The 17,380-nt window shown below is 48.4% G+C and overlaps 1 protein-coding gene and 1 long non-coding RNA gene across 2 annotated transcripts in view; one reads left to right on the top strand and one right to left on the bottom strand.

The window, feature by feature from the left end:
- LOC122367369 (TM2 domain-containing protein CG11103-like) overlaps nt 1-13,842 on the top strand; it is a 72,655-nt gene extending 58,813 nt beyond the window's left edge. The window contains exons 4-6 of the mRNA XM_043344450.1: nt 2,682-2,797; nt 10,136-10,254; nt 12,780-13,842. Of these exons, the coding sequence (XP_043200385.1) occupies nt 2,682-2,797; nt 10,136-10,254; nt 12,780-12,874 (330 nt within the window). The 3' untranslated portion in view covers nt 12,875-13,842. The remainder of the gene's footprint in view (nt 1-2,681; nt 2,798-10,135; nt 10,255-12,779) is intronic.
- Nucleotides 13,843-15,011: 1,169 nt separating this feature from the next.
- LOC122373980 lies at nt 15,012-16,530 on the bottom strand. The gene is made up of 3 exons (XR_006255630.1): nt 16,273-16,530; nt 15,897-16,031; nt 15,012-15,219 (listed from the first exon to the last, which is right to left on the bottom strand). It is a non-coding gene; the product is annotated as an uncharacterized LOC122373980 (long non-coding RNA).
- Between the last annotated feature and the right edge of the window lie 850 nt (nt 16,531-17,380).

Raw genomic sequence — 17,380 nt, 5'->3', positions numbered from 1 at the left:
ATGTTTGAGAGCGTTTTGAACGATATTCGTCCAAAAGAGGCGCATTTCAATTTTCTCCCATTGACTTATAATGGAGAGGTCGCAAAATTGACCTGACCTTAGGTCACAGATATCAAAAATCCGAGATATACATTTTATACATACTGTTACTCATATCAATCGCTGAAAGTTTCAAAGTGATCGTTCAGTCGGTGTAGCTATAGCGAGCCTTTGAACTTTTTCTGAGGTAAGGTCACTTGACGTGACCTGGTGACCTGACCTTGAACGGCCTAGGTCTGAAATTTTCACAACATGTGCGGAAATGATGTAGGAACACGTGTACCAAAAACGGCGGCGCTGCGCGCCGCCGTTTTTGAGATATTCGCGAAAAACCTGAGGGGGGGCGTAAAAACGCCCCCCCCCAGCACGGCGCGGGATAATCTTATACTGCGGCAATTGTAGTTCTGCTTACGGTTGCCTCTTTATGATACGGGCCACCACTACCTCCACTGCGCTGGAGCTCTGGCGTTCTACCCCTCCCCGCTACGGACCGGCCCTCGGGCTAGGTGTGTTAGTACTGAGCGCAAACCTGTAGTAGTCACGTGACTTTCATTCACGTAGCGGGAACGGAAGCTATAGGCGATACCAAGGACGGGCTCTGGGGAGGCAACCGGCGCGGAAAAATAGCACGATTGTAGTTTTGGAAGAATATCTGGTGCGGTAAGAGGAATTATACAAAACATAAGTGCTAGGAGCAAACATGTGTTATTCCTCCATACTTTGCGCTACATTTTCTTTCTCCAATGGCCAGCACTTAGCAAATAATAGCGCAATTCTAAATTGGTAATATATGTGTACAGTAGCAACTGCGGGTCCCTGTACGACCCCCCCTCGCGTTTGGCCTCTGATCGAGCTAGAGCTTCCCGTAATCCCTAATGAACGAACGAGCTAGAGCTTCGCGGAAAAAACGAGCGTGTTGCCCGTCACGAGAGGAAGCCGATGATATCCAATTTTAAGGTCCTAGCTCATCAGGTGACCTTGCAGGTCAGGTCAATGACCCGAAAATCGGGAAGATCGCGACCTGTTAGAAAGTCGTAAAGTGTGGCTGCTATCGGTTTTTCGGGGTGCTGATCACGAATATCGTATTAGTTTTGATCAGAGATGATGTCTTTAAGCATTTAGACCAGGTTGGGTCAGGTCAGGTCAGGTCAACCGGTAGGGGTCGTGACGGGTATTCGTAATACGTGTCAACGCCTCTGACAGCTTCGGAACATGTTACGAAGGCACCAACACTACTTCGTAAATGTTCAAATTGTTGCTAAATTCGAAATCAGCTCCAAAAACTAGCCTAGTAACATGTAAAACTCGAAAAAATGAACCGAGGTCACCAAAGGTCAATGACCTGACCTGACCTTTAGGTGACCTTGACATTCACCCTAATGCATGGGAGCAACATCAAATCACATGTTTGAACGTTTGAAACCACGAAAAGCTTGCAAACGCGCGGCTAATGCGAGCCGACATACGCCGAATCGCGATTCCGGTCAAACATGGTCTCGGGTCATGAAATTTTCAGGGTAGGTGTAAAATTGATCAATGCGAGGGTACTGAAAGTTTCGCCGCGATCGGTCGCTTTTTACGCGAGTTATTCGCGAAAAACCTTTGGGGGGTTGCATCACCCCCCCCCCCCCTCTGTGCCGGCGAGGGCTAATGCGTGTTGCTGCTCTGGTCTTACGCGCGGTTGTCGAGTGAAAAGCCGGCACGTGCTCGTTGGTTGCGGCGAGCTGTCGCCATACTCTGCACGGCAGCCGTCCGACCGGCACCGATTTTCCGTGGCTCGTGGCACACTACTGCTATGTTACGCCCTTGGGATGTGGTTTTGAAGCCTTTATTGAATAAAAAGTGTTAGTTGTGTTGCGTGCTTTGTTATTTTGATTTTACATTTTACGGAGATGTAGTTGCTTTGCCTAATAGGGGTATGCAGGCGTTGGGCATTGTCAACGGCCATTTATTTCGCATTGGCTGTCAAATGTTGAAATCTGTCTGTTCTGTAATTGGCTTGTAAAATACTGGCTTGAGTGTGTCCTGGGCTGGGAACATATGTGGGAACAGGCAAGACGACCATCTTGTTTTACCACGCATCAGAGCAGAGACAGGGAGGAGAATGTTCATCTGCCGGGGGGCCCGAGAATATAATACCCTACCACCCTCCGTACGGGACGGACGCACCGCGGCTTTCAAAAACGCTTTACGGATACACATGGGTCAGGCGCGGCAGATGCAGGTGTGAGCGTGCTCGTGTGTACTTACTGTGGTACCTTTTAGCATTCTTTCATTGGGTTAGTTGCCTTTTGCATTGTTTTATGTCGTATTAGTGTCGTGTGTGTATGCCTTTTATCCCACAACTGACGTAAGCACATGAAAAGCCGGTGTATGTCTACCTGGATGAGCTTGAAATACATTCCAACTCTAATTCTAATGTGTGTTGTCTGAGCCGTCGCCATTGCTGGGGTGGGGCATCACTGGGCTGGGTACAATATACCAGTGTGCCACTCCTCGCCGCTATCGATATCGGCGATAACGGCTTCCATCTTAATGCAGCCGAAGTTCCGTGCCAGTAGGCTCTCGGTTTCCGTGAGCTCCGGTCGTCCCTGAATCGACACATGAAGGTGCTAATCCCTGTATGTGTGGTGTGTTTTCAGTTTGGCGGTCAAAAGTACGAGGAGGTCAAACATACGTCGGTGTTCTGCAAAGTCCTGCCAGGCATCGAGTGCTTCGGCGCACGGCGATTCCTGCGTGGCGGTGTTCCTTGCGTTCGGTACGTCGAGCTCTGTTCGTGATGCTCATTGATTACGTCGTCAGGATCGCCGCGTATTGCAACATGCACGATCCTAGGAAATCTTCACTTCTTCGTCAGCATAAGGCGCTAAAAAATGCATTTTGATTTTAGTCAAATGTCTTAAAGAATTTAAAAAAAAAAAATCATTTGCGTGCAACTTCGATAATTGACAATTTAGATGTTCCTGTGAAAGAGATAGTACGAAATAGGTACAGGGACTTGCAGTTTCTATTGTATGTATGTACAGCCCTCTGCAAACTCCGTGGTAGGTAGTCTTTTTTCGACAAAACCGAGAATAAGGCGAATACCATGCAATCGGTCATTCGGAAATCGTAAGAGCAAGACGCGCGAGACTCCGCACCTTAGATTGGCATAATCATCGTACTCATTTTCCATCCATTTTGGCAACAAAACCCAAAAGTTAATATTTGCCCCAAAAACAAACTTTTGCATTTTCTTGCTACATAAGGCGCATACTCTGTTTAGTGATAGACCTATATAATTGAAGGAGTGGAGCATGGCGCATCTATTTGGAGTGAGTTCCGACGCTTGATAGCATAGCTTTTGAGTTATTATCGGTATTAACGAAAAAAGAATACCTACCACGCAGTCTGCTGAGGGCTGTTCCTACACATACTTGTAAGTTGTATACTGTATATTACGGTAACCGGACAAAAAGTCAAATGCAAAATGGATAAAAGTCAAATGGAAGAAAATCGAAATGTATAAATGTCAAAAATATTTTACGTTTTTTGCTTTTTGCTTAGTTGACTTTTTTGCACTTTTGACTTTTTGCTTATTTGACTTTTTACGAGCGAGCGAGCGCAGCGAGCGAAGCGAGTCTTTTCAATATAACGGAAAAATCTCAGTATGAGCGGCCCGGCCCGGCCTGTAACGCTTTTGAGAGACTTATATCTCAGCAACCGCTGGACCGATTGGCCTGCGGTCTTTTTTGCTGGGTAGCCCCATCCCTTCTACCCCGTAATTGACTACTTTTAACACATCTCAGTGACCGCTGTGGCACGTGCCACGTGAAAAGTCAAGGGTGCTCAAGCAGTTTTGCAAAAGTAATGATTTTGAGAGGCCCATATCTCAGCAGTGACTTGAGCGCTTATCTTGCGGTAATTTTTGTAGGGTAGCTGCATCCCTTCTACCAAAGGTCGGATAATCTTGATCTACGTGAGTGACCCCCACTGCACGTGCAAAATACAAAAAGAAGAGGTGCCAACTTTGTTCCCATTTCAGTAACTCGGTAATTACTGGGGCGATTTCGCTGAAACTTGGCATACAGGTAGGCACCCACCAGGCAATGCATTCCCATGTGTTGCGGTTAGGGTGCTACTGCACGTGCGCACGTGCAGGGGGCGTTTCCAGATCTCGAGAACGGCTGGGCCGATTGCGCTAAAATTTGGTACACGGTTGGGGACCGGTTAGTAGGGTGCCGTGCAAAAGTCAGTTTTGACCCCGTTTGCACGTGTGCACGTGCAGAATGCCGATTCCAGATCTCAGGAACGGCTGGGCCGATTGCGTTCAAATTTGGCACACCGCTAGCAACCGGTTAGAAGGGTGCTTTGCACAAGCCCGTTGGAAGAACCCTCTCGCCCTTCCACACGTGCAGGTCTCACTATCTCGCTCGCTCGTTCTTCGCCCAAAAGGCGTTTTACTGGTATTGAAAAGACTTCGCTTCGCTCGCTGCGCTCGCTCGCTCGTAACCATCGGCTCGGAAGTTAAACAGGGGGGCAGAATCTGCCCCCCCCCCAGCAGGGCGCGTATGGCATAATACTCCAGCGGGGCGCGGGTTAAGGAGAGGAGGGAGTGAGGGACGGATATGCAGGATAGGGACACTCCAAGCAGAGCACCATGAGCCGGTGACAATGCTGACATACCATGCTTGTTGATATTATGACTGAAACAGACATGAGTCTTCGGCAGCCAGGAAATCGCATGCGAGAGCTCAGAGCCTATTCAAACTCATACATTGGTCCTGACACGCACCAGTCGCATGCAGGTACGGGACCTGGCATACGATTCCCAGGCAATGGAAAGACTGTTAAGTGTTAATGCCTTTGAATGAAGGAATGAATAAGTCAAGTTGAAAGCAGAAATTTGGTTCGAATTTTGATATCGATGGCCTAAGGTCAGGTCAACTTCTTGGCCTCCCCATTATAAGTCAATGGAGGAAAATCAATCCCGTTTTTTTCACCCTAAAACGCGTTAGAATGGCCCAATATACATGAATGACTTCATATACGATCAACCTTGACTACCTTGAGGCCTTTTTGCTCTTGGGCAGCTGTAAGGTCATGTGACGTCATCAAGGGTCACCGAAGTTTTTTTTTTTTGCTAATTACTCCTTACAGGAACAAGATACAGCCGCGTGGAAAGTCTCATTATGTTCAGCTCGTCAAGGCGCATCGAATGATATACAATAGGGTAGGGTGGGGTAATTTGAACATGGGGGGCAATTTGAACATAGTGTGAATAACACAAAATTACGAAAGATCCATTAGTGGCATGACAGTAAGACCATTGAGAGAAATTATCGTTACCAAAAGGGCTATCGTATGAATGGGGTTTAAAGTTTCAGGGAATGAAGATGCTGACGCACAGTGTAAAAAATCAATTTTGCAAGGATAAATGCCTAGCAACACGTCATTGCAACTTCATTGCAGCGCAAAATCTTGCATCGCTAGCGCCTAATACGCAACGGCTTTTGTTGTACAATGACCTAATCAGTGCCTTCAATCCAAGAAATTTGCTTTCGAACCCTGTTTTTAAAAATGGCAAAACAACTTTTAGCGTGGGGTAATTTGAACATAGTGTGATAATTTCAATGAAGACAGGGATAGCCCCGAAAAAAACAAAGCTCCCAGTTTTTTCTGCCAATATTTTCGACCCAAAGCAGTAGCAGATAAGTGATGCCAGTTTTAGACAATTTAGTCTAATATCCGTCTAATGTCCGGCATTTTCGTTGATTTTCCGTCCAAAAATGTTAAAGTCAATTATTTGTCCAAATATGTCCGAAAGTTATGCAGCTATCAACACTCAATGAACCGTCATTTATATTGCTTATCATGTAATTTTACCAGCCGAAAAGTGTTCATTATATTGAGAGCTTAACAAGCTTTCCATTCGCCAATCAATGCTACGCACGATTACTTGATAAAAATGCTTAAGTGTGGCAGGCAGGCCATCGTCCAATGTTGTCCAGACTGCTACACCTTTGTGCAATCAATTCCGAATTGGACATTATAAAGAATCGGAACTCCGAATGTCCAGGTTCCGATTGGCACCACTATAACAGATGAAGTAATGTTTGGTAGAGTTTTTATCGAACGGAGATGATAGACGTTCTGTTAACTGAAGAGAGGCGAATTCTGTCAACTGACCGGTGTGCAGCGTGCAGATATTGATACTCTGCAACTGTTATTTTTGTTGTGTTGATTTTTCAAATGAAGGTATGTTTAGAATTGCTCTGCCTATTCGTTTATAGGTCAAACAACATCGGTGCTGGCGAGACTATCGTTTTTATGGCAGGTTAAGGCAGTATGTTCAAATTACCCCACGGTGGGGCATCTTGAACACACCGTGACTTGGTGGAGAAGTGATGCTATGCTATTCAAGGTATGCTCGGCTCGTCCAAAAATGAGGCTTGCATGGTAAAAGCATGGATGATATAACACTGGATTGGTGTCTCGTGGAAATTAACATTGGGATCCGCGACATTGGGATCAGGCCTGCCATCTAGCGAGAGAATTATCGTAAGTTAGGAGCAAGCCGAGTTAACGCCATCTCTCAGCATTATGACACACGTGGGTGTGGTGTGTTAGTTGGCTTGAAGTGCATATTCCCACGAGTTGGAGGTAATCTTACTGGACCTGAGACGACAAAAAATGTCTTAAATGCTTGAAAGCCAAAAACGTCACGCAGCCTTTAGGTAATAACGAAAATAAAATGCGTAAGACGGTGTGTATTGAAACGTCCAGTCCCATCGGCTTGTACGACCTTTTATATGGTCATTTACTCACAATGGTACAGCAGTTTGACAATATGTCATACATATTTAGTAGGCTTATTCCTTCTTCTCCGAATTTCGCCCGATTTTCTTCATCTTAGTTAATGTTACGGCACGTGCCACGTGCCAACTTAGGGGGTGTCGAAATTGTTCCACATAAAGTAACTCCGCAATGGCTGGGCCCATTACAGTATAACTTCGTCAATAGTTAGGCACCCAGTGGCCAATGCATTTCCACGTGTCACTATGGGGGTGCTACTGCACGTGCGCACGTGCGGGGTGCCGCTTCCATATCTCAAGAACGGCTGGGCGGATAACACTCAAACTTGGTACACAAATGTCACATCGATGCTCGCACTGCATTGATCAGTGCTTACATTGGTGCAGAGTCGTTAGGAAAACGATAAAATGAGATGCGTGGTGTTTATGCCTTTCTGTTCCAGCGTCTGATTGATCCGCAACAGGAGATCCTTGTTTGTGAAGGCTTCGTCTCCCTTTTCCACTCTTTGTTTAAAATAACATTAACAATGTACGAAGATCAAACACCAAAGTTGTTTTAGGCGGCTATCTTGGGCCAGAGTTGCGGAGTTGTAGTCACAGCCATGAGCCAGCGGTTCTGTTCCGACTCGGAGTCGGTTGATTTTTAAAAGCTGTAGTCGGAGTATGAGTCGAACGTCACCGAAAAGTCATCGGCTCCACTGACTTACCAGGGCTGCAGAGTCGGAGTCAGAGTCGGAGTCTGTGTGAATCGACAGTTCTGCCCGAGGAGTCGGAGTCGATATTTGGATACCGGAATCAGAGTTGGAGCCAAAGTCACTGAAATTTCATCGACTATGCAGCACTGGTTGGGTCCGTTTTCATAGAGCGTCTTGAATGACATATTGAGCGGCAATGACGTTAACAATTCCGTTTAACTTTTTCATTTGACTTATAGATAGTACTTACGCTCGTTTTGTTCTTTGATCGGACAATTTGTTTGATTTAGGCCAAGTAAAGACTCATGTGAAAAATAGCGAAAACGACACGTGCTGGCGAAGTCTCCAATAACTCCCTGTTTCACGATTTAATGAAGATATAACATAGAACTGCTTATCTTATTACTGACCCTGCACATTAATCTATTAATTTCTTCCCTTTTACTGACATATAAAGACATAACCTTTTGAAAAATTGCACAACAAGCCTGCTACTACACCACTCTCCCGTGTGTCACAATGCTAATCAGCGGCGTTCACTCGGCTTGCTCCTAACTTACGATAATTCTCCCGCTAGATGGCAGGCCCGAGCTCAATGTCGCCAAAAACTGCGAAGACACCAATCCATTATTATCTCATCCATGGTAAAAGCAAGTGACACATGCGCTACTGAAACAGTTTTGCTTCATCCAGGGTTGAGCTGGAATTTGGTACAACGGAGAACACGTAAAAATATGTTCAAATTACCCCACACTACCCTACCTACATGTTGATCTTGAGGTCACGTAACCTGAGGTCAACCATTGACCTTGACCTTTCGAAGTCAGCACATATACGATTCGATGCGGATTGACAGGAGGATCACGATGGTGCCCTTAGTCAGTGTCCTGATTTTCGTGAATTTGGGTGGAAACCCACACCTAACAGATTCTCTTTGTGACGTCCCGGAAAGCCAAACGACGTCCCTGAGTCCTGACAGATAAAAGTCGATAGGTATATCGAACACCAAAAGCAAACTAACAAAAAGAAATATCACCTCTGTAGCCTAAAAACACGGCTATGCAAAATGACAATAAATATATCCTAAGTCCTCAAAAACTCACTCTTACACTCAACTCCCCTTTCCTGGCCAACTGCCGCAACAGTAAACAACGCGGTTTTATTTTATTTTTGTTTTCTGTGCGTCAGATATGGATAAGTTTTTTCCTTTACCATGTGAAGGTAATGCTGCCATATGAAGGAGAAAAGATGTCGGAATAGAGGGATCTGAGGACGTCGTTTTCCACTTTTCAGTTTTAGTAACTGTGCAGTGTATAGATAAAAATTAATCGTGCGAATATATTACTTGGACATTTTTCTATAAGCAAGCAACATACCTTTTGTATCAAATTACTGTAACATATTTAATTATTTTTTCCCCTCAGAAGGTCACAGTAACGGGTTAGCGCTGCCCCTTGAACATGCCCTTCAAAAGTAGTTAATTTTGCATATGTTGATAGTGGTTGGGGAAAAAGTTTAATGTTTATCTGTTTGAATTAAAATAAAGCCACCGAATTTCAACAGTATTAATTCAAGTATGTCGTCCTTGGCTTAAAAATACACGCAATGTTGGGGACGTCGATTGACCTTGTTATTCCCATTTAATCGACGTCGGTACAAAACTGAAAAGTGCACAATGATTTCACATTTTTTCCAGCCAAGAAAAATTCAGCGTCCACCTTGGAGTTTTCTTAATTGAATTTCATAACAGGAAGCTATGGAAATTAATTTTCCAAGCCGTTTTCCACCTCTTTGTTTGGACGTCTGTAATTTACATCAGTCGTCTTGCTCGATATGATATCCCTCTTATGACGTCAATATTTAGTGATAGCCGCTGGCTCTTGGGCTGATTTTTGTTGAAGCATATTTGTTGTTGACTGTTATGTACGATCATGGACAAGAACTAGACATCTTCAAAGTGTTGTTTTGGTGTTTGTGGTGAATGCTTGAATTTTGTATTTTACTAGGGGTAAACTGGCATTACTTTGTGTCTATATATGATCATTTGAGGTGCCTTGAGGTGGTATTAGTCAATATTGCCAGTGAAAATCGCTAATTTTAAGAGATTTAGGTAAGGGCTTTAGTGGCTTAGGCTCCGCACCGATATCGACGTCCTTTTGAAATAGCGACGTCCTCGCAGCTTCAATCACACTCTCCGAAAAATCAATTTCAGGACACTGCCCTTAGTTTGTTCCTAACTTGGCTACTTCGAAAGTTATTCCAGAAAAAAAAAAACTATTCATTTCTAGCGCCGCCATTTTGACTTTTTTGACCCCTGTGACATCATCTTTAACCTGATCTGAAAATGACCTTTTGTAAAAATTGTAGATCTTGTACGTGCGTACCCCATGCCGTTTCCGCGTGTCGCTATCTTGCCTCGTTTTCGAGATCTCGGGGGGGGGGTCAATCGCCCTCCCCGTCGGTTCTAAGAACTTGGCGCAGACCCCCGTGGGTGCGCGCCGCGTGAGTTCCCCGCGCGCGGGGAACTCCTTGCCCAGGTACACGAACCGACGGCCAGTGTCCGCCTTCCCAGGTACACGAACCGACGACCTGTGTCCGCATTCCCAGGTACACGAACCGCTACTTCGCCACCACGCTGTTGTACAGCGTGCTGCTCGGCTTCCTGGGCGTGGACCGCTTCTGCCTGGGCCAGACCGGCACCGCCGTGGGAAAGCTGCTCACCCTGGGTGAGTGAGCCGCGCGGCCGGGCCCACTGGGTGGCACCGGCGCGCGCCAGAGCCTCACCACGCGGAAACGGCGTCATACACATAGTCGGCACATAGTCGTAGTTGTCCACAACGCTCACTTCTTCTTCTTCTTCTTCTGCATCCCGCCGCCAGCCCGCTCAGGGGGGCGGCGGCGCAGGCGGGTCGCGCGGCGGCTCGGTCCGCCCGACACCCTCGATGAAGTCGACGACCCTCGCCGCCGGGCCGCCGAGGACGTCGACCAGGCGAGGGTCGACACCCCAGCGGCGGCGGCGGGCCGCCTCGTAGGCCGGACAATCGGTCAGCATGTGCGTCACGCTGTCGGGCTCCCCGCACGCGGGGCATTCGTCGTTGGCTGCCAGGCCAATCTTGTAGAGCGTGTCGCGCGTCAGCGGTGATGTGCCGGTCCTCAGCTGGGACAGCGTCACCGACCCCCAGCGCGCCAGGGAGTCGTGGCCAGGCGTGGGGTCCGGGTGCGGGTGGGCAGCGGTTGTCCTCCGTCGCGACAGCTCCCGGACATGGCGCGTGACGGCGGCCCGCGCACTCGATAGGTCAATCGGTGCGCTATCTTGGTCGCCCGCCGCGGCCTCGCCAGCCAGGCGGTCGGCGGTCTCGTTGCCGTCCAGCCCGGCATGGCCTGGCACCCACTGGAGCACCGTCTCGGTGCCGTTCTCGGCGAGGGTGTTCAGCAGCCTCCAGACCTCGGCGGCCAGAGCCATGGTCTGGCTAGCTGGGCCGCGGCCGAGTAGTTGTAGCCCAGACCTTGAGTCGGTGAGGAGGCGGACCGACTTGATTGATGCCAGCTCCCCTTCCTCCAGGCCGGCCACAGCCGCGAGCGCCTCGCGCATGGCGGTCAGCTCTGCTCTCAAGCTGGAGCAGACCGCCCCTGCAGGAGCGCGCACGGTTTCTTCATTGTTGAGGCGGTGAAACTGGATCAGCGCGCCTGCGCCGCCCTGTTCCATCCCGCCGCGAGCCGAGCCGTCCGACCAGATAGTAATATCCGGTTGCGGGAGCTCTGCAATGGCTCGCAGGGCAGCTTCCCTGCGGACTGCAGGCGGGTCCGACCGGCGGGTGGCCACGGGCAGGTCTACCCTGAAGGTGGTGCCGCCGCGGTGGCCCAGCCATGGCGGGTCGCAGCTGTAGAGCGCCATGGGCTCCACCGGGAGCTCTTCGATTCCTGCCTCCTCGGCGAGCCACTTGCCGACCCTCCTGAGGCACGGTCGGTGAGGGAGTGCTGCAGTCTCGTCTGGAGGCTTGGGCGGTGGTCTTCCCGCGGCGGTGGCGTCGTTGCATGTTCTTTGCCATGCCTTGTAGGCTCGGTGTTGGAGGCGCGGCTGTACCTCCTTTCGGAAGAGGATCTTGCCCGGGTCGCTCGGGGGCAGACGGATTACACGCTGGTACTCCGTGCCTGCCAGCTGTAGGGCCCGAAGCGAGAGTGTCGGGAGGCCAGCCTCGGCCAGGAGGGCGTCCTTCCGGGTCGCACGTAGGCAGCCGGTGATGACGCGGGCGCACTTGTTTTGCTCGGCTTCGAGGCGTCCTCTTACCGACGGGGCGGCGTATGTCCCGAAGACGGCGGCGCCGTAGTCGAATAGGGCCCGGATATAGCCGATGTAGGCCGCTCTGATGGTTCGGCGGTGGCTTCCCCAGGTCTTTCCCGCCAGAGCCTGTAGGCATCGCCTCCGTCGAGACATCTTGGCTTTCAGGTCGTCGATGTGGTCCGCGAAGGTGAGTTGGGGGTCAAACTTAATGCCCAGGAAGGTCGGGTTGCGGGAGTAGGGCAGCTCCTCTCCGCGCAGCGTCAGGTGCGGCTTGACCTTCCCTCCGCTCTCTCTTGGGTCGAGAGTGAACAGGGTGGCGGTGCACTTCGTCACGCTGGGCATGACTTTCCAGCGTCGCAGCCACGTGTCCACCGCGTCCAGGCAGGGCTGGAGGAGGGCGTCGCACTCTCTGGCAGTGGGGGCGCATGCCAGCAGCGCCACGTCGTCCGCGAACAGGGACCGCGAGACGTGCTCCGGCATTGCTACGTCGATGTCATTGACGTAGACCAGCCATAGGAGCGGTGCCAGCACGCTGCCCTGGGGGAGGCCCTCCTGGAAGACCCTGAGGTCTGAGCGGGCAGCGCCCCAGCGGACGCGGGCGCGCCTGTCCGACAGGAAGGCCCTCAGCCACTTGATGAAGCAGCCGGGGACTCCCAGCCGAGCCATCTTGCAGAGCAGGGCGGCCCTCCAGACTCGGTCGTAGGCTCTCGCGAAGTCCAGCAGGAGAGCCTACGACCGAGTCTGGAGGGTCACAACGCTCACTCCTTGCTACAATGTGCCAGTGCCTAGATTTATGGTTTTGTCTGTCATTGCGGTCACCAATTGGTGACAGAAGGTTACTACGGAAGGAAAACCTGGATATTTCGTGTTTAACAGGTGTAAGAATAAGTCATGGTTTGCTGATCAGACGCGTGTGCCTAGTGGTGTTGTACGGTGCCGTGTCTCACTGAGCGGCGTTGTGTCGGACAGGCGGCGTCGGCATCTGGTGGGTGGTGGACATCATGCTGCTCGTCTCCGGCGGGATGATGCCCGAGGACGGCAGCAACTGGGTGCCCTACACCTGACCGACCGGCCGCCGCCCCCTGCCAGCCCGCCGAGCGGCCGCACCTGTGATATAATTGTATGTTAGCGTGTGGCGGTGTGTCGGTGTGTGTGTATGTGCGTGACGCGTGGTGAGGTCTGACCGCCGGCTAGCTAGTACAAGGTATGCAAGCTAGCAGGACCGATTACACTGTCCTGTCTGTTTTTTTTTTTTATCGCCCAGTTTGCCAGCCACTTAGTCGCGTACACCGAAATGACGTATTGTAAAATAGTTGTTATCGCACGCAACGGTGAGGATAATTATTTGCAGGCACTCCATCAATTAAGAGCCTTTGAGACAAATATGGTGTAAGGAGTGTGGATGTTTTGGAAACTGTTTGAGGAGGTTAGGCATTTTCTGACAAGGCTTATGACAAGGAGCATGGTCCCATGAAAACAGGGGAAGGACAGCATGTAAAATGTAACTGTGTATATCCCTTTGTGGGCGTGACATGTGTGTTGCGTATTGTAAACTGTACTGATAGGCATTTTTCAGAATTTTATATATGTAATAGAACACCAAGCGCAACAGGTGGGTTTTATTGTAGTTTAACAATAGCTGTTACAATATTGCGTGTAGGTAGGTGACCCTAGTCCTGTTCTAACCAAGGTGTACGGCATCAATCTATGAGAACGATATTGATACTAGGTGCAGACTGCAGATCCAGCCACCCTGCAACCACCTTGGGTTCTAATTATGTATCAGTGAAAGGTGCTATTTTGTTTCTTATGCTTCGAGAAGTATGCAATGTGTACTGAAATGGTGCGGCTACTAGTCTTGTTCTAACCAAGGTGTACGTTATCCAATATCCATCTATTTAAAATATCGACTTATATTAGAACTATATTGATACTAGGTGTAGATCCAGCCACCCTACAACCACCTTAGGTTCTAAATATTTTTTACAGTGCACTGCATGTGCCACGTGCAAAATAAAGAGGTGTTAAATTTGCCCCTTTTTCAATAACTCGGCAAGTACTGGGGCGATTCCGCTAAAACGTAGCATGTAGGTTATGTATTTTCATGTGTCGCAGTTGGGGTGCTTCTGCACGTGCTTACTTGCAGGGATCGCTTCCAGAGCTCGAGAACGACTGGGCTGATGGCACTCAAATTTCCCAGCCAGCAAATCGGAGCTTTCCCCGTTACGGGGAAGGCCTATGGCGAGCTTGGGGCAGGCTCGGGGAAACCCCAACCGTTCTCTTGGGGAAAACGGAGCGTTCGCTTGGGATTTGAGACACTTTGTACGGGGAACTTTGTGCGGGATTCGTACGGGGAAACGGTATAACTGCCCAAGCGTTCCCCAAACGTCCCCCAAGCTACCCCCGCGCCGACTATGGTTAAAACCCGTTGTTAAGGTCGGTTCCCCGTACGGGGTTATCGAACATTTTCCCCAAGAAGATCCTGTGCGAGCCCCGCACATTCCCCCACCCGGCTATACGGGTTTATACTTGCTGGAGACCTTCCCCGATCGGGGAAACCGTGATTTTCCCCTAACGTTCCCAGACCTTTTCCCTGCGCGAGCCCCGGCCGTTCCCCGACTTAGCAATGGCCCTACTGCCTTGTCTGCTTTTTTTTCCCCGTACGGAGAAGCCAGTAATAAACCGCACTGGGAAACAAATCGGGTCCCATTAAAATTGACAATGACTATTTATTTTGTCTGTAAACATACAAATATTTGTATAAACATACTTGTTTACATACAAACAAAATTGTCCACTTGTTTCCCCGCAATAGAGAAACGATAAAACCACACAGGAAAATAATTAGAACCAATCCATTTGGCCATGCCTGTTTATTTCCAGACTTTCAGGACGCTTCAACGACTAGATCAATACACAACAGTCGGCCAAGCATGGTATGTGTCTGTACCACCACAGCCTATACTATTTTTATGTGGAGTCCTTCATTTGATGAAAGGTTAACATGCTTGATAATTGATATACTCGTTACAAATCAAGACAAACACTAAAAAAGTTATTATTCACTTAAAATACATTGTGAACGCTTAGCAGGTGGCAAACATTACAGCAGCAGCGCAGCAGTGACAAACAACAGGTGACGAACACGAGCACTGGTAACCGGTCTAACCCCAGTTCTAACACGTCGAACCCCAGTTGATCCTCTGCAGTAGGAGTCTGTTCAGCAGATTGAGAACGACGGCTTTTCTGTAGTCTCCCTACAGCTGGTCCGGCCTTCCGTTCAGTAGTGCCCTGGATCCACAACTCGAGTCTTCCTTCTGGCTGTTTCAGACACATCTCAGCGGTCAGCTGCCGCTGAGAGCCACTTTGCTATTATCCATGTCCCAGCGCATCTCCAGGAATTCTGCGGCTGTGGACAAAAACAAAAAATGTGCACTTGTAGGTATATCAATCAGGTTTTACAGCTAGCTACTACATGAAATGTCCTTTTATGGAAACTTCAGCTTACGCTAAAACATGTTGAATGCCATTTTATGAAATTACACTTATTTATAGCTTTTTCCCACGAAAAGTGCTTAAAAATGAATGTGATATACTTTGAATAGTTAATTAAAAGAGGAAATAAATATTCAATAATTAAATTTGTACTTCTAAACATTTCTCATTCCAGGAAAGTCATTAGCTAATAAATGTTTTACGTCTATATTACGCCTTACGAAGTTCCTCGCGAAAGCACTTGACAGATAAATGAACGCCGTTTGACAATTAAAATCGGTTGCTAGTTTATCAAGATAACAATGAAGTTCCTTTCACAAACAGAGCTGTCAAGTAGAGCTGCTGAAACAGGCTCTTTCGGAAGACAAAAAAAAATGGAATGCGAAAGCCTATTCAAATACATGTATTTATTACAATCGCGTCAATCGTTCGCACATCCCTGTAAGCGATCGTGATTTCATGTATTTAATTAATGGGCTCTCGCATGAGATTTTCTGGCTGTAGAAAGAGTGTGTCTCAGCCTTTAGACTTGGGTGAAGGACAGGTTGTTCAACAGCTCTAAGCTAACCCCCACCCCCATAAACTGCTTACCAGCTTCGCCTGGAAGTCGCTCTTCGGTTGCTCATGCGAGCAATTACGCATTAACTCCACGCCGGGTTCATACTGCTGTTGTGGGTTCTGCCAAGTCCGTCGGAAGCCTTCCGGTCGTAACCGGCAGACGTCCCTCTAGAACAGAAGCAGATAAAGCATTAGGCTGATGACATTATATTGTCCGGGCAATTTAAGGATAATCTCAGACGGAGGTTGATGACCTCAGTCATTTTTACGTCATATTCTGCATACCCTAGACAGTGATCAAGATATTGTGTGTATCGGAAGCTTTGTCTTTTACAATAAATTTGAGTTAGTATCATCGTCATTTTATATCTATCATGATTCGTTACAATTAAGTGCTTTAGTTCATTACCAACACAGCATATCTTCCTCGTCGATCTGCGTCCTCCGTTGTTGCCGAGTCCAGCTTCTCACGCACTGACCCCAGCGGTAGATCACGACTTTGGGCACAGGTCAGTCAAGCGGTCACCACATCTCGCCGTTCACCGTCTTCGTTCACAGCTCTGTAGTGTCACTGCACTCTTCAGTGCCAACCATTGTCTGACCTGGAGCGGTACCTAGCCCACGGCTTGCTCACACAACCGCGCGGCGCAGTGACTCTGGACCGACTTCCCCCGTTCGTCCCGTCTGACGCGTCAGCACGGCCCCATTCACGATGACAGATGGCGACAGAAGACGCCCCTCAACCAGATGTGCGGACGGAACCGACGGCGGCCGGCCGTTGCTACCCCTCCCTCCCCTCCCCTCGCTGCGTTGAGGCGACACTTCTAAGTCGTAAGCAGTGTGTTGTTGAAATTTTGATGCTTTTGTAATTTCAATGCGATGAGTGATGACAGAAGAAAGAAAACGTAATGTTTATGCCACAGCAGTGCGAGAAGAAACATAGATCCTGAAAGTTGTCAAAGCTGTTTTTACCTCATGAAATAAGGGCACCAACGTTCGTTCAAAGTAATGGCGTATGCGTGTCCTCATCCACACGGCTTAGCAGGCCCCGTAAACCAAGACGGCTTTTCCTCTCTTTTAGGTCGAAAATTACATAGATCCAATGTCTACAATCAAATGTCTGCGAATAACCGTTTTCATGATAGGTAACTGGTACACAATTGGTAGACATTTGGTCCAGATACGATGCCGATTTGATAAAATTATCAGACATTATTTTCGATTAAAACACTGAAATAAATAGGTACCTACATGATATGAAGATATGAAAAAGAGATTTGGTGCAAATTTGGTCACTGTTTGATGCATTCGCCAGATCACCTGTCATGAAAACGATTATAAAAAATCGTTATATCGTTATATTTTTTATTTATTATATCTCCCTTCAATCGATGCATGAGCCTATAGCTCTAGAACTGCTCCTTAGACTGCTTTTAACATTCCCAAGATTCAATTTTTCTTTATTGAATATTACATGCTGGAAGTCGATCTCAAGACGTCCTACTGGCGGTTGGGAT

This window comes from Amphibalanus amphitrite, unplaced genomic scaffold (assembly GCF_019059575.1).
Source record: "Amphibalanus amphitrite isolate SeventyFive unplaced genomic scaffold, NRLGWU_Aamphi_draft 000000F_arrow, whole genome shotgun sequence".
NCBI classification, from domain to species: Eukaryota; Metazoa; Arthropoda; class Thecostraca; order Balanomorpha; family Balanidae; genus Amphibalanus; species Amphibalanus amphitrite.
Note: the sequence above shows the minus strand (reverse complement) of the source record. Positions and strands in the feature narration are given on the sequence as shown.